Source organism: Hyla sarda, chromosome 3 (assembly GCF_029499605.1).
Source record: "Hyla sarda isolate aHylSar1 chromosome 3, aHylSar1.hap1, whole genome shotgun sequence".
NCBI lineage: Eukaryota > Metazoa > Chordata > Amphibia > Anura > Hylidae > Hyla > Hyla sarda.
In genome coordinates, this window is record NC_079191.1 from 425,137,884 (window position 1) to 425,162,168 (window position 24,285).

Consider the following 24,285-nt stretch of genomic DNA (forward strand, 5'->3'; position numbering starts at 1 on the left):
AGAGAAAGCCTGTGAGTCCTGTGTCCCTACCCACTTATAGAGAGAGCCTGCTTCCTTGGCTTGCTTAAACAATGGGCCTGTGAGTCCTTATATTAATAGAGAAAGCCTGTGAGTCCTGCTTCCCTCGTCTATTCATTGAGAAAGCCTGTGAGTCCTGCTTCCCCCGCTCATTCATAGAGAAAGCCTGTGATTCCTGCTTCCTTCGCCCATTCGTAGAGAAAGGCTGTGAGTCCTGCTTCCTCTGCCCACTCAAAGAGAAAACCTGTGAATCCTGCTTCTCCCATCCACTCATAGAGAAAGCCTGTGAGTCCTGTGTCCCTCCCCACTTATAGAAAGAGCCTGCTTCCTTGGCTTGCTTAAACAATGGGCCTGTGAGTCCTTATTCTATGCCCACCCACCAACAGCAATATACAATGTATACAATTACTGGTGGGTAGTATGCATAACAAAACTGGACCCCACTTGAGACTTCAATGCTCCCCCCCCCCCCTCCCATATACTTGTGCGAATGTTGTTGCAGATTTAACCCATTGTTATGCTAAGTGTGGTGCGCAACGGGGTGTGATGTGAGGTGTAAGGGGCAGATGTTATGGCCTCAGGGATACGAGGTATTAACCCCTTCTTGTTGTGACGCCAGGGCATGGTTTGGCCTTATAACCACCCGAAGCTAGTACCGCTAATCCTAGGTTAGGCAGGCGCAATGAAGAGTCCTAGGCCAGGTTAGGGGTAACGGTAGCTTTTACTGAGGTAAGACGGATGGTGCAGTTTATGCAGTTCGGCCAATAACCTAGAGAGGTGGCCAGTGAGACAGGGAGCCCTCGCAGGCTTGCTGGGACTTGCAGTGACCTGACAGACTATAATGCAGGCCACAGTGACTATAGATGACTTGACTTGACTTGAGATGGTGACAGACAATTGAGATGACTTGACTTACTCAGGACCGACTGGTGGCTGCAGTAATTTAGACTTGAGGCCTCCAATGGCCGGACACACGCACCGGAACACTTGACTGCGCCGGGCCTCAGCAGGAACTCAAGAGCATGAAAAGAGAGAGATTACTGCCCCTCCCCTTATTATATAGGGGGGCTGTGCAAGGAGCCCATAGGTCACTTAGGAGGTCACCTGGTCACTAAGGTTCTCTGGGTAACAATACAATCATGTGGTACAAAGACTTAAAGGCATATTACACTTATAATACATAACTACACATAACCTGTAAATACTATAGGGTTTGCAGCAGGAGAGCCCCAAAGACACGCAGGGACTCTGCCTGACCGGGCAAAAGTATTGTACAACATCCCGTACTGGGACATTACATATGTTTCCGCTCAAATTGCCCTGTAGGTTGTTGTGGATATTCCATACAGAATCTGCACCGAAAAACCACAACAAATCCACTCATTGTATATAGGCCCTAATGCATTGGGTGACTTATTGACATGTCACATTTTTCTTTTGCGTTTAACAAAGTAAATTACGTTTTAAAATAGTCCCCCATATTACACGCCTGCACCAACAGGTTAATGCGGGTGACACTGATGATAGTTTCCCTTTAAACTCAACAAAAACATTATAAATTGGGTAAAACTGAATTGTTTTTATCCTGTTTTATTTTTTTTAAGTAATTTAAGGGGTATATCAAGGTTCCTCAGTCCTCAGTTTTCCATCTGTCACAAGTACAGATGTATGATAGAGGTTTGGAAATAATTCAATATGGAATAAAAATTTAAACCATTATTGATTAATACAACAAATCCAACAAACGCTGGAGCCGGTGCTGGGAGCTCGTGACATCATAGCCCCGCCCCCTGCATGTCGTCACGCCCCACCCCCTCAATGCAAGTCTATGGGAGGGGGCGTGACGGCTGTCATGCCCCCTCCCATAGACTTGCATTGAGGGGGTGGGGCGTGACATCATGAGTGGGCGGGGCTAGAAACCAAGGATCCTGGCACTTGGAGGAAGGGAACTCCAACAGGAAGTAACCATTTTATAAAAAGAAAGCAGCAGTGTTATGGTGGCCTCACAATATGGCCATTTAGCGCTAAGACAAGCACAGATCCTTCCTAAGCAGGTCCACCGTCTGGCAGGTAAGTATTAGAGAGGAGCGAACTTACAGTAAATTCGATTCGTCACAAACTTCTCGGCTCGGCAGTTGATGACTTATCCTGTGTAAATTAGTTCAGCCTTCAGGTGCTCCGGTGGGCTGGAAAAGGTGGATACAGTCCTAGGAAAGAGTCTCTAGTAAGTATTATAGTCACCTTATGGTGGAGAACCCAAAAAAATAAGTCTGAAAAAATTACAGTTATTGGTGTTTTTGTTTTATGTTTAGAAGGAAATTAAAAAAAAAAATGTTTTTAGACTTTTTTGAAGAGATGTCTACTGCCATCTCCCTACCACCAAACTCTGCTGTAAAACACATTACAGAAGACTTGACCTTCATCTTGGCTGCGGCGCGGAGCTGACGATGTGTCAGAGTCGAGCATTATAAACAAGATACGTGTGAGGAATCTTCTGATGACAGATGAAAGTGCAGCCTCCCCAAAATAGAGCGGGGGGCGCAGGAGGCGACTAAAAACCGCCATCCACCGCTTCCTTCTAATGAGTTCACAGATGAGCGGTGAAATCTTACACTATTACAGGACTCGCTCCGGACTATTTTTAAAGTGCAAGATTTAAAGACCGACCAGAAAGCACGGATAAGGGGCGGCCGGGCAGGCCCCTGGGCCACGCTGATCTTTCAGCACTGAGAAGTCCTATACCGTGGAGACAAGTCATACCCCAGTGGTCCATGTTGCAAAACTTCAACTCCCAGCATGCCCGGACAGCCGTTGGCTGTCCGGGCATGCTGGGAGTTGTAGTTTTGCAACAGCTGGAGGCACCCTGGCTGGGAAACACTGATCTAACCAAAAATATCTCACAGTCAGAACTATAAGGAACGTTGGGGGACATTCCATTCCTAAAGTGTGTCAGAAATGTCTGACATAATTCACTCCATGCCGTTCTCCTGCCCTACCATCCAGCTGGACACTGCCGTAACCTAAGGGTCATCCCCCTAAACCTAAATAAAGCCCAGATGGGGCGACGGGCAATAATATTTGGGTGCAGCCAGGAATAATTTTAGCTGTAAGAAGACCGGGGCGAGGATCTGTAGCTTCTATTTCCAGGTCTGAAAAGACCTTTGCGGTTAAATATATCAACGCAACACAACCTGCAAAACACCCGACAGCTGATATTTGTGGCTATTTTTGCAACAGTGACATAAGGCGAGTGATGTATAATATGTATATGCAGCATTAAATATAGTTCTGGTTAGTCTATCCCGTCTCGTCTTTCATCATGGAGTGTAAGGTTCAGCCTGTTTTCTAGAAGGAACCTAAACCGGGATCGAAGTCCAAATTCTCCAGTGGCAAAAATAGTCTTGTGTCCTGTGAAGACCGGATCCTCTTGTCTCCCCCCTCCCCCCCCCCATCTATCACACTGTCTTAGTTCACCTCTCTAGGATAGATGTAAGGCCTGACTCTTGTATAGTCCACCTAAACAGTACTCCTCAGAGGAAGGTATGGCGAGATCATCCGTTTTTCCTGGGAGGGTCTAACTTTAGAGATGACTTCTCCCGGGACAACCTCAAGACAAGACCAAGTAGGAAAGGTTTTGGCTAGTTTTTCCAAGGGACTTGAAGAAGCAGCCACCAGCTTTCCTACTTGTTGTCTTGAAGTTGTCCTGTGAGAAGTTATTTCTAAAGTTCTACCCACACCTTGAGGAGCCAGCCACGGGGTGTGCTAGAAAATACCTTATCACTTCGTGACGCCAGGGCACCGTTAGCCTATACACGGTCCGAGGTTGGAGAGAGCTTTTCCGGGGCTAGAAAATACCTTATCACTTCAAGCTTTTCCGGGGCTAGAAAATACCTTATCACTTCAAGCTTTTCTGGTGCTAGAAAATACCTTATCACTTCGTGACGCCAGGGCACCGTTAGCCTATACACGGTCCGAGTTTGGAGAGAGATTTTCCGGGGCTAGAAAATACCTTATCACTTTGAGCTTTTCCGGTGCTAGAAAATACCTTATCACTTCAAGCTTTTTCCGGTGCTAGAAAATACCTTCTCACTTCGTGACGCCAGGGCACCGTTAGCCTATGCACGGTCCGAGGTTGGAGACAGCTTTTCCTGGGCCATACACGGGGAGTAAAGGAACAAACAGACGTCAGGTTACAGATAACTGTCTTTACTGAGTTGGATGCAGATGTTGATACACACAGACAGTCTGGTGCAGAGTGGAGAGGATGCAGTTTAACCCCTTGGGAGCCCTGTTGCCTTGCTGGGACTTGTGGTGCTTTCACCCAATAGATTGATACTGACTTGAGAGAGGATTGAAGATTGATCCAGGTAACTAGGGTTCTGTCAAGGTCCTTTAGTTTTCTCCGCCAGGGCATGAACCTCCACCGTGAGAGGGATCCTTGCAGAAGGACTGGATAAGATTTGGAATGATAGAGTTGATCTGGGGCTTCCCTAAGAGATTCTCCACACACCTCACACCTTTACCAAACTGATGCTCAGGAACAACTGAACTCTGAACTGGGGCAACTCCTCCCCCCACTACACTATATGGCCAAGAATTTAGGGGTTCCCATTGGGCATACAGGGTCACATGGGCTTGCACTGCTCCACTCTTTAAGGTACAAAACATATATAAATAACACATAATATAATACTTATTAAAAATATGTATTAAAGGAGTACTTTGGTGCAGAGTATTCCTGCTCCGTCCTGCCAAATGAAAATAAACCATCTCTCACCTCCCTGGGTTCCCGTGGAGCGCCATTACAGCTGATCGGTCCTCCGGTCCATCTTCTTCATACTTCTGGGTGTAACAAAGCGTCACATGGCGTTCAGCCTATCGCCGGCCGAGGCAGAACATCGCGGCGGCCGGCGATAGGCTGAGCGCTATGCGACCCGGAAGTATGAAGAAGATGGACCGGAGGACCGATTAGCTGTAATGGCGCTCCACGGGAACCCAGGGAGGTGAGAGATGGTTTATTTTCATTTTTTTGCAGCCCGGGCAGGACGGAGCAGGAGTAGTCTGCACTAGAGTACTCCTTTAACCATTTGATAAAGTGTTTTATAATAGTAACAGTGATAACTAGTCCTTTAGTGGCCCAACACCTGTGCCGCAGGTCAGCCTGAGGAAGTCCGAAGCCACAGACCAGCCTTTGGTGCTGGGACACCACACTTTCATACTTGATGTTGTCCTGAGGTTGTCCTGTGAGAAGTTATCTAGAAAGTTCCACCTACACCTTAAAAATCCAGCTGCCAGCTATACTACTTGGTGTGTTCTTGAGGTTGTCCCATGAGGAGTTACCTCTTATGTCCCACCCACCAGCTTTCCTACTTAGTAATGTCTTAAAGGGGTACTCCACTGGAAAACATTTTTTTTTTTATTAACTGGTACAAGAAAGTTAAATACATTTGTAAATTACTTCTATTTAAAAACCTTAATCCCCCCAGTACTTATGAGCTGCTGTTATGATCCACAGGAAGTTTGTTTTTATTTTGAATTTCCTTTCTGCCTGACCACAGTGCTCTCTGCTGACACCTCTGTCCATTTTAGGAACTGTCCAGAGCAGGATAGGTTTTCTATGGGGATTTGCTCCTACTCTGGACAGTTCCTAAAATGGACAGAGGTGTCAACAGAAAGCACTGTGGTCAGACAGAAAGGAAATTCAAAAAGAAAAGAACTTCCTGTGGATCAACCAGCATCTGATAAGTACTAATAGGATTAAGATTTTTTTTAATAGAAGTAATTTACAAATCTGTTTAACTTTCTGGCACCAGTTGATTAAAAAAAAAATATATATATATATATATATATATTAAATTTTTTTCCAGTGGAGTACCCCTTTAAGGCTGGCCCATGCGGAGTTATCTTTAAAGTTCCACCCACCCCTTGAAGAGCCAGCCACTAGCTTTATACACGGCGTTGTCTTGTCCCGTTCCAAAGTTCCACCCTCCCAGGAAAAACTGATCATGTATATATATATATATATATATATATATATATATATATGTCACTATAACTTCTTTGAGGAATATCTTTAAGAACCACCCCTGAACAACACAGAAACGCCCACAGACATCCCACTTAGTATCACATTTACATACCCCTACCCCATTTGAGGTCCATATTGTCTGATAGTTTGGAGGTAGGCTCCATGCCACCCACAGTGTCACCCCCCATACCTACCGTACACATCAAAGATACAAGACTGCCATCCCATTGTTGACACAATGGATCCAGGCACCGACCTTGTCAAGCCGCGTGACCTGCACCAGGCAGTGAATTAACAAAATATTGTTATCATACAGAGGTTGAAATCTCTGAAGACTTAAAGTGTATCTGTCGTCAACAAAAACTTTTTATATAATGTAAATAATACCATTATATATATATTTGTAATATACATTGGTTAAAAAATGTGTATATTTTTGTCCCTGCAGCTATTGCCTGTGTGTCTCTATGAGGAGTCCAAATACAGGAAGTGAGGGCGGGACAAGCAGGGATCTGTGCACTAAGAGAAAGCAGGACAGTGTGCACTGAGGCTCTATGACACGCCCCCGGCTCACACAGCAGGATGATTGACAATCCAGGAGCCTGCACAGAGCCCTGCTTGTCCCGCCCTCACTTCCTGTATTTGGACTCCTCATAGAGACACACAGACAATAGCTGCAGGGAAAGCATTTTTTTCTCCCAAAAATATGCACTTTTTTTAATCAATGTATATTACAAATATACATATAATGGTAATATCTACATTATATCAAAAGTTTTTTTATTCGTGACCGGTACACTTTAAATGGATCTAAAAGTTCTCACAGCTGAGGGTTTGTTACAGTTGTACCAGTCTAGGCAATCTTATGTAAAAGTAAATACATCACCAATACAGATCGATTGCTTGCCCTAATAGTTTGTAACAGTGTATCGGTGAAGATAAAACGTATCAATTTGGAGTCCAGACGGTTTAGGGAGCTCAAAGAGGCTTGTCTAGAACAGTGTTTCCCAACCAGCTGTTGCTAAACTACAACTCCCAGCATGCCCGGACAGCCTTTGGCTGTCTGGGCATGCTGGGAGTTGTAGTTTTGCAATTAAAATACTTTAGATCAATTAAAGAAGCACTTTGGGCAGAAAAAACGTATAAAGTGCAGTATAGTCTGATAGTAGAGAATAATGTTGAGGTTCTTGTGTATGCCTTGTGCTTACCTGTTTTAGCTGATGTGGCAGGCGTGAATTTTCATTTCCATACTTATTGCCTACAGAACCAAAGAAATTATTGCCCAATGCTGCGTACATTTCCCATGAATCCTCTAACTTTGCAGAAAGGGGTGGAACCTGGTGATCTAATTATCCGGCTAAATTCCAGCAGCTTAGACTCATTGGTTGATTGCAGTCAGTTCACATTATGTGCAGTTTTGATGCTTTTCTTATTCCAAGTTTTTTTTTTTTTTTTTTAGAGAAATATTGTCATGAGGAGAAAGTAATTTGATCTATAATCACAACTGAGGAGTTTTATGAAGATTTGGAGTGTATGAAGTCTATAGCCTGTTTACACATATTGGATTTTGGATGTCTATGCTGAGATGTTGCCAGTAATATGGTGACATTTTTCTGTGATTTAGGAAAAATTACATCAACAACATAAAAAAATAAAATAAAAAACCCAGCAAAAACGCAGTCTGAACACAGACTCAGGGAGGTGTGTAACTACTATATATCCTGATCCCATAGAGATAGCAGTAGCAGTATACAGATAGAGCTGGAGGGGAGGCGTATAGCTACTATTTATCCTGATCTCATAGAGATAGCAGCAGCAGTATACAGATAGAGCTGGAGGGGAGGCGTATAGCTACTATATATCCAGATCTCATAGAGATAGCAGCAGCAGTATACAGATAGAGCTGGAGGGGAGGCGTATAGCTACTATATATCCTGATCTCATAGAGATAGCAGCAGCAGTATACAGATAGAGCTGGAGGGGAGGCGTATAGCTACTATATATCCTGATCTCATAGAGATAGCAGCATCAGTATACAGATACTGTAGAGCTTGAAGGGAGGTGTAAAACTATTATATATCCTGATCTCATAGAGATAGCAGCAGCCGTATACAGATAGAGCTGGAGGGGAGGCGTATAGGTACTATATATCCTGATCTCATAGAGATAGCAGCAGCAGTATACAGATACTGTAGAGCTTGAAGGGAGGTGTAAAACTATTATATATCCTGATGCCATAAAGATAGCAGTAGCAGTATACAGATAGAGCTGAGCTGGAGGGACAGGGTATAACTACTAAATATCCTGATCCCATACAGATAACAGCAGTATACAGATAGAGCTTGTGGGGAGGTGTAAAACTACTATATATCCTGATCCCATAGAGATAGCAGCAGTATACAGATAGAGCTGGGGGGGGGGTGTATAACTACTATACATCCTGATCCCATAGAGATAACAGCAGTATACAGATAGAGCTGGCGGGATATAACTACTATATATCCTGATCCCATAGAGAGAGCAACAATATACATATAGGGGGAGATTTATCAAAACCCGTCCAGAGGAAAAGTTGCTGAGTTGCCCATAGCAGCCAATCAGATCGCTTCTTTCATTTTTGAAAAGGCCTCTAAAAAATGAAAGAAACTATCTGATTGCAATTTTTAATACATTTGTAATAAAGTTTTAATAAATCTCTATAGAGATAAAGGGCAGGTGTATAACTACTATATATCCTGATCCCATAGAGATAGCAGCAGTATACAGATAGAGCTGGAGGGACAGGATATAACTACTATATATCCTGATCCCATAGAGATAGCAGCAGTATACAGATAGAGCTGGAGGGAGGTGTATAACTACTATATATCCTGATCCCATAGAGATAGCAGTAGCAGTATACAGATAGAGCTGGAGGGACAGGATATAACTACTATATATCCTGATCCCATAGAGATAGCAGCAGTATACAGACAGAGCTGGAGGGAGGTGTATAACTACTATATATCCTGATCCCATAGAGATAGCAGCAGTATACAGATAGAGCTGGAGGGAGGTGTATAACTACTATATGTCCTGATCCCATAGAGATAGCAGTAGCAGTATACAGATAGAGCTGGAGGGACAGGATATAACTACTATATATCCTGATCCCATACAGATAGCAGCAGTATACAGACAGAGCTGGAGGGATAGTGTATAACTACTATATATCCTGATCCCATAGAGATAGCAGTAGCAGAATACAGATAGAGCTGGAGGGGAGGTGTATAACTACTATACAGCCTGATCCCATAGAGATAGCAGCAGTATACAGACAGAGCTGGAGGGAGGTGTATAACTACTATATATCCTGATCCCATAGAGATAGCAGTAGCAGTATACAGATAGAGCTGGAGGGGAGGTGTATAACTACTATACAGCCTGATCCCATAGAGATAGCAGCAGTATACAGACAGAGCTGGAGGTACACCACAGTAAATTGCAGAATAATTTTTTGAAGGTATCTCAATGAATACTAGAGACAAAGGGGGAGATTAATCAAAACCTGTGCCTAGGAAAAGTTGCCCAGTTGCCCATAGCAACCAATCAGATCGCTTCTTTCAAGGCCTCTGCCTAACAAGGCCTCTGCAAAATGAAAGCAGCGATCTGATTGGTTGCTATGGGCAACTCAGCAACTTTCCCCCTGGACAGGTTTTGATAAATCTCCTTTAAAAAGTCCTGAAATGTGATGTGAATGGGGCCATAGAATCACTCAGCTACAAGAATTATTCAGTCTGTACAGGATGGATGTAGAGTAGAATTAGAGATGAGCGAACTTACAGTAAATTTGATTCGTCACAAACTTCTCGACTCAGCAGTTGATGACTTTTCCTGCATAAATTAGTTCAGCTTTCCGGTGCTCCGGTGGGCTGGAAAAGGTGGATACAGTCCTAGGAAAGAGTCTCCTAGGACTGTATCCACCTTTTCCAGCCCACGGGAACACCTGGAAGCTGAACTAATTTATGCAGGATAAGCCATCAACTGCCGAGCCGAGAAGTTCGTGACGAATCAAATTTACTGTAAGTTCGCTCATCTCTAATTAGAATATTACAATTCCACGACAGGGAGGAATTCAACAAATGAATAAAGTGTATTTACATAACACTGGATAATAAACCCATATGGATGACGTGTGACCAGTCCCCATTGTGGTCCTCGCTGTAATGGAGACCAGTCCCAGAGTTTAGGTTTGTGATCTAACAGAACAGGTGCAGGTTATGCTGGAGGACTGATAATAAGACGGCCAGTAGATGGCGTAGTTGCACTGACCATAATGCTTCATGTACTTCCTCTTGTTGCATTAAACAATAACACTATCATATACCCTTTACACCAGTGGTCTCCAACCTGCGGACCTCCAGATGTTGCAAAACTACAACTCCCAGCATGCCGAGAGCATGCTGAGAGTTGTAGTTTTGCAACATCTGGAGGTCCGCAGGTTGGAGACCACTTCTTTACACTTTATAAACAATGTTTTCCCATAATTCAACAAGGAGTCCAGGACCTCCACAACACATCCAATAAAAAAAAAAAAAAAAAAGGATTAGAGCTGCTGTATAAAGCATAGGGGAAAGGCAAATAAGGTAGGTGGAATATTTAAAGGGGTACTCTGCCCCTAGGCATCTTATCCCCTATCCAAAGGATAGGGGATAAGATGTTTGATCTCTGGGATCAGAGACCCCCGCAATCTCCCTGCTGCACCCGGCGTTCGTTTAGAGCGTCAGGTACAGCACCGGATGCTTGTGACGTCACAGTCACGCCCCCTCAATGCAAGTCTATGGGAGGGGGCATGACGGAGGTCACGAGCCTCCGCCCCGCATCACCAGTCATCTGACAGGGAGCAAAATTCACTATGTGCACTGGATGTCTGGGGTGCAGCAGTTGAGATCGCGAGAGTCCCCAGCGGTGGGGAAGGAGTACCCCTTTAACCTCTTAAGGACCCATGACGTAAATGTACGTCCTGAGTCCGCTCCCGTTCTATAACGCGGGGCCACAGCTGGGTCGGGCCCGGCCTCTAACAACGTCCGGGACCTGTGGCTAATAGCGCACGGCACTGATCGCGGTGCCGCGCACTATTAACCCTTTAGACACGGCGTTCAAAATTGAACGCCGCGTCTAAAGTGAAAGTAAATCGTTGCCGGTTAGCTCAGGGGGCTGTTCGGGATCGCCGCGGCGAAATCATGTCATCTAGAACAGCTGTAAGACAGCAGGAGGGTCCCTTACCTTGCCTCCTGGTGTCTGATCTTCGAATGACTGCTCAGTTCCTGAGATCCAGGCATGAGCAGTCAAGAAGCAGAATCATTGATCAATGGTTTCCTATGAGAAACCATTGATCAATGTGAAAGATCAGTGTGTGCAGTGTTATAGTGCCCTATCCGAGCTATAACATTGCAAAAAAAAAAAAAAAGGGAATAAAGATCATTTAATCCCTTCCCTAATAAAAGTTTGAATCACCCCCCTTTTCCCATTTGAAAAAAAACAGTGTAAATAAAAACAAAAATATGTGATATCGCCGCGTGCGGAAATGTCCAAATTATAAAAATATATCGTTAATTAAACCGCACGTCCAAAGTCCAAAATAGCGTATTTTTGGTCACTTTTTATATCATGAAAAAATGAATAAAAAGCAATCAATAAGTCCTATCAATACAAAAATGGTACCGCAAGAAACTTCAGATCACGGCGCAAAAAATGAGCCCTCATACCGCCCCATACACAGAAAAATTAAAAAGTTATAGGGGTCAGAAGATGACATTTTTAAACATATAAATTTTCCTGCATGCAGTTACGATTTTTTCCAGAAGTCCGACAAAATCAAACCTATATAAGTAGGGGATCATTTTAACCGTATGGACCTACAGAATAACGATAAGGTGTCATTTTTACCGAAAAATGTACTGTGAAGAAACGGAAGCCCCCAAAAGTTACAAAATGGTGTTTTTTTTTCCAATTTTGTCTCACAATGATGTTTTTTTCCGTTTCGCCGTAGATTTTTGGGTAAAGTGACTGACGTCATTACAAAGTAGAATTGGTGGTGCAAAAAATAAGCAATCATATGGATTTTTAGGTGCAAAATTGAAAGAGTTGTGATTTTTTTTTTCTTTCAATAGTTTTTTTTATTGAATTCAACCAAAATAGAAAAACAAACATGTATAAGGTTAAGTTTCCATTTGGTTTTTTTTCTGGTACTTTTTGGATTTCTGCCACTGCAGTTTTTGAGCCAAAGTCAGAAGTGGATCCATAAGGGAGGAGAAGTATAAGTCCTTCCTTTATATGTCCTGTTCCTTTTGAATACACTTCTTGCTTTGGCTCAGAAACTGCAGCGGCAGAAATCCAAAAACTGCCAGAAAAAAAACCAAGTGGAAACTTAGCCTAAAGGACAGGCGGAGTTGTCAACTTATTATTTTACGACAACAAAAACAGCGAACAGTTGTTTACTGCATATAGGAAGACTTGATTGTCGATTCAATCTTACATATAAGATAGGCAGTTGTTTAACCAAACCAAAAGGAAAACAGAAATTAAAAGATTTTTTAAAGGTAAGGAGTAAAAAACGAAAATGCAAAAACGGAAAAACCCCGGGTCCTTAAGGGGTTAAAGGGGTACTCCACTGGAAAACATTTTTTTCTAAAGCAACTGGTGCCAGAAAGTTAAACAGGTTTGTAAATTACTTCTATAAAAAAAATATTAATCCTTCCAGTACTTATCAGCTGCTGTATGATCCACAGGAAGTTCTTCTCTTTTCCTTTTTGTCTGACCACAGTGCTCTCTGCTGACACCTCTGTCCATGTCAGGAACTGTCCAGAGCAGGATAGGTTTTCTATGGGGATTTGCTCCAACTCTGGACAGTTCCTAAAATGGACAGAGGTGTCACCAGAGAGCACTGTGGTCAAACAGAAAGGAAATTCAAAAAGAAAAGAACTTCCTCTGAAGCATACAGCAGCTGATAAATACTGGAAGGATTAAGATTTTTAAATAGAAGTAATTTAAAAACCTGTAACTTTCTGGCACCAGTTGATTAAAAAAAAATGTTTCCAGTGGAGTACCCCTTTAATGGCAAAGTAGATTTCTGACTATATCAAGGCTGTGAATTTGCAATCTGGCAGGGCCTGCTGGGAGTCGTAATTTTGGAGACATAGGTTGGAGTTAATGCCAGTATTGTGCTGCAGCAACATCAGGGCCCAAAGCTTACTGTGTAAACCAAAAGCATAAGTACCATGAAGCAGTGCCTGCCTTCAGGGGCCCGGACAAAAACTAAGATTAGGGGGCCCTGGCCAGACTGCCATGCTCCTTTCATCTCAATACTTTGTTATATACCCTTTGTTGGCGATGACAGAGGTCAAAAGTTTTCTGTAAGTCTTCACAAGGTTTTCACACACTGTTGCTGGTATTTTGGCCCATTCCTTCATGCAGATCTCCTCTAGAGCAGTGATGTTTTGGGGCTGTCGCTGGGCAACACAGACTTTCAACTCCCACCAAAGGTTTTTTATGGGGTTCAGATCTGGAGACTGGCTAGGCCACTCCAGGACCTTGAAATGCTTCTTACGAAGCCTCTCCTTTGATTCCCAGGAGGTGTGTTTGGGATCATTGTCATGCCGAAAGACCCAGCCACGTTTCATCTTCAATGTCCTTGCTGATGAATGGAGGTTATCACTCAAAATCTCATGATACATGGCCCCATTCATTCTTTCCTTTACACGGATCAGTCGTCCTGGTCCCTTAGATGAAAAACAGCCCCACAGCATGATGTTTCCACCCCCATGCTTCATAGTAGGTATGGTATTCTTTGGATGCAACTCAGTATTCTTTCTCCTCCAAACACAACGAGTTGAGTTTTTACCAAAAAGTTCTACTTTGGTTTCATCTGACCATATGACATTCTCCCAATACTCTTCTGGATCATCCAAATGCTCCCTAGCAAACTTCAGACGGGCCCGGACATGTACTGGCTTAAGCAGGGGAACATGTCTGGCACTGCATGATTTGAGTCCCTGGCGGCGTAGTGTGTTACTGATAGTAGCCTTTGTTACTTTGGTCCCAGCTCTCTGCAGGTCATTCACTAGGTCCCCCCGTGTGGTTCTGGGACTTTTGCTCACTGTTCTTGTGATTATTTTGACACCATGGGGTAAGATCTTGCATGGAGCCCCAGATCAAGGGAGATTGTCAGTGGTCTTGTGTAATAGATGTATATGTTTCATTTTCTAATAATTGCTCCACAGTTGATTTCTTCACACCAAGCTGCTTGCCTATTGCAGATTCAGTCTTCCCAGCCTGGTGCAGGTCTACACTTTTGTTTTTGGTGTCCTTCCACAGCTCTTTGGTCTTGACCATAGTGGAGTTTGGAGTGTGACTGTTTGAGGTTGTGGACAGGTGTCTTTTTTACTGATAACAAGTTCAAACAGGAGCCATTAATACAGGTAACGAGTGGAGGACAGAGGAGACTCTTAAAGGAGAAGTTACAGGTCTGTGAGAGCCAGAAGTCTTGCTTGTTTGTAGGTGACCAAATACTTATTTTCCACCTTAATTTGCAAATAAATTCTTTAAAAATCAGACAATGTGATTTTATGGATTTTTTTCTCATTCTGTCTCTCATAGTTGAGGTATACCTATGATGAAAATTACAGGACTCTCTCATCTTTTTAAGTGGGAGAACTTGCACAATTGGTGGCTGACTAAATACTTTTTTGACCCCACTGTATATGTGTATGATGGCTGTGTGTATATAAAGGGACAGTGTATGTGTATATGGGGGCTGTGTATGTGTATATGGGGGCTGTGTATGTGTGTATATGGGGGCTGTGTATGTGTATATGGGGGCTGTGTATGTGTGTATGGGGCTGTGTGTGTGTATTGGGGGCTGTGTATGTGTGTATGGGGGCTGTGTATGTGTGTATTGGGGCTGTGTATGTGTGTATGGGGGCTGTGTATGTGTGTATGGGGGCTGTGTGTGTGTATTGGGGGCTGTGTGTGTGTATGGGGGCTGTGTGTGTATTGGGGGCTTTATATGTGTGTATGGGGGCTGTGTGTGTATCGGGGGCTTTGTATGTGTGCATGGGGGCTGTGTGTGTGTATTGGGGGCTGTGTATGTGTGTATATGGGGCTGTGTATGTGTGTATTGGGGGCTGTGTATGTGCGTATGGGGGCTGTGTGTGTATTGGGGGCTGTGTATGTGTGTATGGGGGCTGTGTGTGTGTGTATGGGGCTGTGTGTGTATTGGGGGCTTTGTATGTGTGGATGGGGGCTGTATGTGTATTGGGGGCTGTGTATGTGTGTATGGGGGCTGTGTATGTGTGTGTATGGGGGCTGTGTATGTGTGTGTATGGGGGCTGTGTGTGTGTATTGGGGGCTGTGTATGTGTGTGTGTGTATGGGGGCTGTGTGTGTATTGGGGGCTTTGTATGTGTGTATGGGGGCTGTGTGTGTATTGGGGGCTTTGTATGTGTGTATGGGGGCTATGTGTGTGTGTGTGTATTGGGGGCTGTGTATGTGTGTATGGGGCTGTGTGTGTGTATTGGGGGCTGTGTATGTGTGTATGGGGGCTGTGTGTGTATTGGGGGCTGTGTATGTGTGTATATGGGGGCTGTGTATGTGTGTATTGGGGGCTGTGTATGTGTGTATGGGGGCTGTGTGTGTATTGGGAGCTGTGTATATGTGTATGGGGCTGTGTGTGTGTATGGGGGCTGTGTATGTGTGTATGGGGGCTGTGTGTGTGTATGGGGGCTGTATATGTGTGTATGGGGGCTGTGTGTGTATTGGGGGCTGTGTTTGTGTGTATGGGGTCTGTGTGTGTATTGAGGGTATGTGTGTATGGGGGTTGTGTGTGTATTGGGGGCTGTGTATGTGTGTATGGGGGCTGTGTGTGTGTATGGGGGCTGTGTATGTGTGTATATGGGGGCTGTGTATGTGTGTATGGGGGCTGTGTGTGTATTGGGAGCTGTGCATGTGTGTATGGGGGCTGTGTGTGTGTATGGGGGCTGTGTATGTGTGTATGGGGGCTGTGTGTGTGTATTGGGGGCTGTATATGTGTGTATGGGGGCTGTGTGTGTATTGGGGGCTGTGTTTGTGTGTATGGGGGCTGTGTGTGTATTGGGGGTATGTGTGTATGGGGGCTGTGTGTGTATTGGGGGCTGTGTATGTGTGTATGGGGGCTGTGTGTGTGTATGGGGGCTGTGTATGTGTGTATGGGGGCTGTGTATGTGTGTATGGGGGTTGTGTGTGTGTATGGGGGCTGTGTATGTGTGTATAAGGGCAGTGTATGTGTGTATGGGGGCTGTGTATGCGTGTATGGGGGCTATGTGTGTGTGTAATGAGGGCTGTGTATGTGTGTATGGGGGCTTTGTGTGTATTGGGGGCTGTATATGTGTGTATGGGGGCTGTGTATGTGTGTATGGGGGCTGTGTGTGTGTGTAATGGGGGCTGTGTATGTGTGTATCTGTGTGTGCGTGTGTTTGTATGGGGGCTGTGTACATGTGTATAAGGGCAGTGTATGTGTATATGGGGGCTGTATGTATATATGGAGGGAACTAGATGTCACGCCCCCTCCCATAGACATGAAGAGAGGGGGTGTGGCGTGACGTCAATAACACGGATTGCGGGGGGTTTGTTTGGGAATGGGGGTTTCCACTAGCCAGACCCTTTTGATAGGGGATAACATGTTTAGGGGTGGAGTACCCATTTAGGTGGGTAAGAGAGCAGTGTATGTGTATATGGAGGCTTTGTGTGTGTGTATGGGGGCTGTGTATCTATGTATGGGGGCTGTACGCGCACATGTGGGGGCTGTATCTATGTATGGGGGCACAAATTGGGCACTATTACTGTGTGAGGCAATATTGATGGGGAGTTTGTATAGAGGTGGGGATGGTGCTTTATGATGGAGCCTAAAATGTGTCTGTCATATTCTGCAGAGGCAAGTCATAGCTGGGAGAAGTCTTTATCACGGTCCGGGCCAGATGGAGAAGAAAAGGAAGCGTGAATGACTCCGATCAGAGAAGACGTCACCTGTGAGTCGTGTCATTGTAATCACCTATACTGTCCGCAGACACTTCCTGGTACCTACCTCTGTATGGTCAGTGGGGGAGATTTATCAGAACTTGTACAGCGGAAAAATAATGCAGTTGCCCATAGCAACAATCAGATTACTTCTATTTAGCGATCTGGTTGCTATGGACAACTTCTCTTTTCCTCTGCACAGGTTTTTATCAATTCCCCCCAGTATGTGGGAATATTCACAATTTTTTAGGGCAGTTTTACAGTAACCAGAATAGAGTATATTAGATTATTGCAGAGTGCGGTGCAGTAAAATACTATGCAGTACAATGTTTTACCGCACTGCCCTCTGCTGTAATCTAATTAGAAATATATCATTAGAAAAATAAAAGGGCGGGGCCTCTGGGGCTGATTCAGGGCCTGGCCACCAGGAGGGAGTTGGAGGGGTTAGGGGGCCTAGGGCTTGACCGGTGTAAGGGGCCCCGAAATTTCAGATGGCAGCACTGCCATGAAGGAAGCCCCTATAATTGTTTTAGGGCCCTTAGACTGTTTGGATCCCTGGCTGGTTCTGTCTTCTTTGTTATGGTTAATGAGAATCATAAGTCCCCGCCCCCGAGGAACTGTATTCTTTGTAAACAGGAGAAAGGGAAGTTAACTCAAGGGTTGTGGAGGGGAAAACAGACACCCGGCCCGTAACCATTTCAGGGGGCCCATTCTGGTCTGTTCTGTAGCCCCCTCTCTATTCAAACCAAGCCCCTTCATAATTAATCGAATCAATGAATCAGACACATGATTAAAAGTTTTTGCCGGTTTTATAGTCAAAATGACATTATACACAGACAACAGGAACACACCTATATTTTTGTGCAAAAAATAGTTAAAATAAATCCTCTTATTTGTACATTCTGATATACATATTTAACAAGGTTTATGGCACTGTAACCAGAGTCAGAAGAAAACAAAAATATATAGAATAATAATTGCTTTTTTATTTTTTATTTCTATACCTCTGTCTTAGTGCTGGCGCTTTGTCACCACTTTAAGTGGACCGGTCTCATACACGTAGTGGGCAGCACCATTTTATAGGCCGGACAAGTGACATCATACTTTCCAAAATTTGACCCCCTCTCACCCCCCAATCATGAGACATTGTTAAGCTCCACCCTAATCTGTCCACGATGTCCCAGAAATGTCCATTTTGAGGCACGAGTGTATAAGCCGCTCCCCTTTGAAGATTTACGGGACAGGCCCATAAAAAACAGGGCAATCGGGAAACATGATGGCTTGTATGAAGTAGGATTCATAAGGACCCTAAAAGTACCATCTCAATGAACAATGGTGCGATCCAATAAAATGGCCGCCTCCACTATGTATAGATTCACACGTTCAGTCAACTCTAACAATTCTCACGCTCAAAACAAAAATTATTGCACATTAAGCCACTGAGGGCAAGTAATGATCAAGGTCCTTGTTGATGAAACCGTTTTAGCCTAAATACAAAAATATAACAACGCACCCAAAATTAACCCTTTTCTATTCTGGCCATATAAATTTTTTTTTTTGTGTTTTTTGTTATGGCCAAATCCGTTTTTAACTTTTTTTTAGTTTTTTACTATATCGTCATCTTTGGAGCTACATAGTCTGGTGTTATTTGAATACCTGACAACATTGCTTTCCTCAGTCTATGAACCTGCACAGACTCCGGATGATCACGACTTTTCTTTCCTCAAAAATTTACCAAAAAATTGTTCACATCTTTTTTGTTTGTTTGTTTTATTTATTTTTCCTTTTTCTTTTTTCTTCTGGTTGATGTTTTTGAAAAATATTTATCTTTTTTTCTTACTCAAAAAATTATAATTTTTTTTGCTACACCACAGTCTCTACTCCAATAAGCTTTGGCGTCAGAATTCTTGGTGTTATCCCGTTATTTAAGTCTTCCTCAAACTCCAGTAACTGTCCCATAAAGTTCAGGTTGGGAGATATGATTGGTCGCTTTCCTTTGACGAACTTGTAGGCATCGGTCATCGTCATCCGCGTGTGCTTCATTAGGTAGGCTATAACAATGGTGGCAGATCGGGAGACACCTGCTTGGCAATGGATAAGAAGACCTTTCCCACACTGGTGAGCTTCCTCTGGAAAAGAAAATAGAAAGGGTCACTTATAAGGCTGGACCAATATTTGTACATGCAATTATCTGTGTCCATTTGGCCACCATATGAAGGTGCCCCCTTTTTTAGGCCCATGTAATTCATAGCAGCAGCAGTATACAGATAGAGCTGGAGGGGAGGTATATAACTATTATATATCCTGATTTCATAAAGATAGCAGCAGCAGTATACAGATAGAGCTGGAGGGGAGGGGTATACCTGCTATATATTATGATCCCATAGAGATAGCAACAGTATAAAGATAAAGCTTTAGAGGAAAGGTATAACTACTATATATATCTTGATCTCATAGAGATCTCCGTGCAGCACCCACATTCTATGCCGGGGTGCTACTCTAGTCTCTGTGTTTCGGGGACTGGAGACGTGATGTCACACCATGACCCTCATGACATCACGCCACGCCCCCTCAATTTATGGGAGGGGTGTGACTTCTGCCACGCCCCCTCCCATAACATGAATGGAGGGGATTGTGGTGTAACGTCACGTCTCCAGTCCCGGAAACACAGAGGTTTCCGAGACTGAAGCAGCCTGGCATAGAATGTGGGTGCTGCACGGAGATCGTGGGGTCAGTCATTTTATCCCCTATACTTTGGATAGGGGATAAGATGTCTATGGCCGGAATACCCCTTTAACCATCAAGGCTGTTGGTATTGACACCTTTAAACTTCCTTAGACCACTAGAGATATTGGTATTGACCATTCTGTTATTTACCCTTAGATAAAAGATAATAACTTTGGAACAATAAGTGGAACCATACCCCCTTTTTTTTTATCTATATAGTATTTTTTGGGTTGAGAAATGAAAAAAAGGGTCTCTGCCCAACTCTTGTCCATATGTCTTTTATTCACTTCAGTGGAACTGACTTGTAATACCTAACACAGGCAGATAAAAACGAGTGGCGCTGTTGCTAGGGAAAAAAAGCAGACCCTTCTTTCTAATCTCAGACAACCCCTTTGATGATGTCACATTGTCCAGTCTTGTTAGAGAAGCTTGCACTTTAGTCAGACCCACAGACCCCCTGAAGAACTTGGGATATTTACCTATAAATTCAAACGCCTCCTCGAAGTACTGCCTGAGATTCTGCTTGTTGCTATCTGTTGCTGGTAGACGTTTGTAGTTGAAGATCCCTTTCTCGTAGTGGTAGAGAGGCAGGTGCGTAGTTACGTTGACGACGTATCCGATGTTCATCCTCTGCATCTTCTCCAAATCCTGGGCGTCGTGTTCGTTTCCGAGAAAGAGGAAGGGTAGGATGGGGGTGAGTTCTGCATTCTCAATGTCCGGCGTGCTGGGGACGGACTGAGGTAGTGTAATGGTCACAGCTGAAGCGCCGCCGCCATCTGGGCAGTCCTGGAGCTGGAGGGAATTGTCGCACAGGTTTTCATGGTTCTGTTTAAAACTGCTGAGGCCACCTGGGAAGAGAACATGAGAATTAATTTCATAATTTCCAGAAAAAATAAAATAAAAGTGACCTGAAGTCTAATGAGGCAAAATTCCTAAACATTCTGGATTAGGCTAGGTTCAAACGGCCAATTTGCATCTGACCCGTTAGGGGCCTGATCCGCTCTTTTTAATGAGCTGATCAGACCCTGAAACAGGTCGGATGAAAACGACTACTGCCGGGTCCCGACAAACCTCATTCACTTCCATGAGGTCCTTCGGTGATCCGGTAATTTTAGAGGAATGTAAGAGAGAACAATAGTGCTTGCTAAACTTGACGGAACTGCCGACAGGTCCACGTAAGCAAGAAAACATCCATCATCTTTACAGACTTACAGAGGTTAGAGGTGAATGGCTTCAAGACAACCACCAGGCGTACACCTGAGACTGGGGACAGACCTTGTCCCTACCACAAAACCTTTGGGACTATAGAAATTGGGCAACACAGTGTCAGTGTTTTTGTCTTGTGTCACTGGGGCCTTGGGTTCAAATATAACTAAGCACTATGGGGGAGATTTATCAAAACCTGTCCGGAGGAAAAGTTGCTGAGTTGCCCATAGCAACCAATCAGACCTCTTCTTTTGTTTTTGAAAAGGCCTCTGAAAAATGAAAGAAGCGATCTGATTGGTTGCTATGGGCAACTCAGCAACTTTTCCTCTGGACAGGTTTGTAATAAATCTCCACCTATGTCTGTAGGGAGTTTGTATGTTCTCCCCATGTCTGCATGCATTTCCTCCCATGGAATTTATGTTTTCCCCATGTCTGCATGCATTTCCTTCCATGGAGTTTGTATGTTCTTCCTGTGTCTGCATAAGTTTCGTTCCACACGCCAAAATAAACTGAAAGGTAAGAGGGGTTCCTTAGTATACACAAGGCTGGCTCTGGCTATAGGCAAAATAGGCAGCCGCCTAGAGCGCCCTCTTGATGGGGGGTGCCAGTCTGCCTACCGCAAGAAAGTTAGATAACCAGCATTCGAATCACTCACTCAGCCAGCAGCATGAGGAGGAGGTTTGTTACAGTGTGTCACCCCAGTAGTAATGTGTGGCATGTCAAATCGCAGGCCAATGGGCGGAGTCAAGGGGTGGCAAAATTACTTTTTGCCTAGGGTGGCAAAAATCCTTGCACCGGCCCTGAGTCTACATGTATCTAAGAGGGGGAAATAAAAAGTGCAATAAAAATCCTAGTTCTCCTTAGGGTCTATGCGACACAATGGAATTTCACCCAGAGAAACTCCGGGCAGAGATTTGATTTGCCCCTTAGCTGGCAATTAATTTCTTTCGGATGAAGAATTTCAGCTCAAAATTCATAGTGTGCATGGGCCCCTAGAGTAAATTCCTGACTTTACATGACTTCTAGGGATTTACATCCATTGGAAAACAAATGTTTTCAGATCAGCTAGTTCCAGAAAGTTATACAGATTTGAAAATGACTTCTATAGAAAAATCTTAATCCTTTCAGTACTTATCAGCTGCTGTATGCTCCAGAGGAAGTTGTGTAGCTCTTTCCAGTCTGACCACAGTGCTCTCTGCTGACACCTCTGTCCATGTCAGGAACTGTCCAAAGCAGGAGAGGTTCGCTATGGGGATTTGCTCCTGCTCTGGACAGTTCCTGACATGGACAGAGGTGTCAGCAGAGAACATTGTGGACAGACTGGAAAGAACTACACAACTTCCTGTGGAGCATACAGCAGCTGGGGGAAAAAATCACCGGAGTACCCCTTTAATTTAAAAGAAAAAGGTTGGGAAAAAAAGTGTTACCAGAAAAAAAAAAAAATAACATTATTAATAATAAAAAATATTTTAAAAAAGTCACAAAATAAAATATTAAAATTAAATATAAAAGAAAAATATAAAAGGAAAAAAAAGAAAAAAAAGAAAAAAAAAAGTGATACCAGAGTCATCAAATTCAGGATTGTAGCTCCGGAGTATGTACACTTGGGTGGATCCTACATGGTAGTCTATGGTAATCTGTCTGTGTCTAATGCAGTGGTCTCAAACTGTGGCCCTCCAACTTCAGCTCCCAGCATGCTCGGACAGCCGTTGGCTGTCCGGGCATGCTGGGAGCTGAAGTTTTTCAACATTGAGGGCCACAGTTTGAGACCACTGGTCTAATGCCTCTACAGTCTGTACATGAGTGAGAGGTCACTGTCCCCAACAAGATCAACACCCTTGTCTCCTGCTGCCGTCATCATTACCTTAAAGGGGTATTCCAGGCCAAAACTTTTTTTTTATTTTTATATATATATATATATATATATATATCAACTGGCTCCGGAAAGTCAAACAGATTTGTAAATTACTTTGATTAAAAAATCTTAATCCTTCCAATAGTTATTAGCTTTTGAAGTTGAGTTGTTGTTTTCTGTCTAACTGCTCTCTGATGACTCTCGGGAGCTGTGCAGTTCCTATGGGGATATTCTCCCATCATGCACAGCTCCCGGGACGTGACATCATCATTGAGCAGTTAGACAGAAAACTTCAGTAGCTAATAACTATTGGAAAGATTAAGATTTTTTAATAGAAGTACCGTATTTTTCGTCCTATAGGACGCACCGGCGTATAAGACGCACCCAATTTTTAGGGGCAACATCTAAAAAAATAAATATTTTGAACCCAATAGTGGTCTTCAACCTGCGGACCTCCAGATGTTGCAAAACTACAACTCCCAGCATGCCCGGACAGATTGAAGACCACTGCAGGAGGAGGTAATACTCACGTGTCCCCGCCGCTCCGGACCGGTCACCGCTGCCCTGGATGTCGCTCCATCGCTGTCGCCGTGTCCCCGTCGCTCCGGAACGTCTCTGCTGCCGGCCGGGTATCCTCGCTCTCCGTCGCCGCCATCACGTCGTTACGCACGCCGACGCACGTACGCGACGACGTGATGACGAGGAAGGAGAGCGCCGGCCATACAGGGGATCCCTGAACGGAGAAGACACCGAGGAGGCAGGTAAGGTCCCCCCCCCGGTGTCCTGTAAGCACTAACCTGGCTATTCAGTCGGGCTGTTCGGGACCGCCGCGGTGAAATCGCGGCGGTCCCAAACAGCCCGACTGAACAGCCGGGTTAGTGTCACTTTCCCTTCAGACGCGGCGGTCAGCTTTGATCGCCGCGTCTGAAGGGTTAATACAGGGCATCACCGAGATCGGTGATGTCCTGTATTAGCCGCGGGTCCCGGCCGTTGATGGCCGCAGGGACCGCCGCGATAGGGGTGTATTCGCCGTATAAGACGCACCGACTTTTTCCCCCCAGTTTTGGGGAAGAAAAAGTGCGTCTTATACGGCGAAAAATACGGTAATTTACAAATCTGTTTAACTTTCCGGAGCCAGTTGATATATAAAAAAAAGTTTTTGCCTGGAATACCCCTTTAATGTCAGTGGCTACATGGTATTCTCTGCATGACACTCTCCCTATAGTGTAAACTTCCAGTCCTCAATAATCACTTGTACAGACAAGTCACTGCCTGCTGCAAAGTCAGCACACTCCCATGGCTGTAGACTATGTATTTTACATACAAAAGATACATTGATCAGTTCTAATAGCCGGAATATAGCGTCACCTACTAGACGGTAATGCCCTTTTTTTCCCTATAGTTTGACATCTGTGAAAGTG

General features: G+C 44.2%; 1 protein-coding gene across 1 annotated transcript in view; it reads right to left on the reverse strand.

The window, feature by feature from the left end:
• Nucleotides 1-17,874: 17,874 nt before the first annotated feature.
• Nucleotides 17,875-24,285, reverse strand: part of DUSP10 (dual specificity phosphatase 10) — a 103,587-nt gene continuing 97,176 nt past the window's right edge. The window contains exons 3-4 of the mRNA XM_056568389.1: nt 20,283-20,651; nt 17,875-19,205 (exon numbers count right to left, since the gene is read on the reverse strand). Of these exons, the coding sequence (XP_056424364.1) occupies nt 18,940-19,205; nt 20,283-20,651 (635 nt within the window). The 3' untranslated portion in view covers nt 17,875-18,939. The remainder of the gene's footprint in view (nt 19,206-20,282; nt 20,652-24,285) is intronic.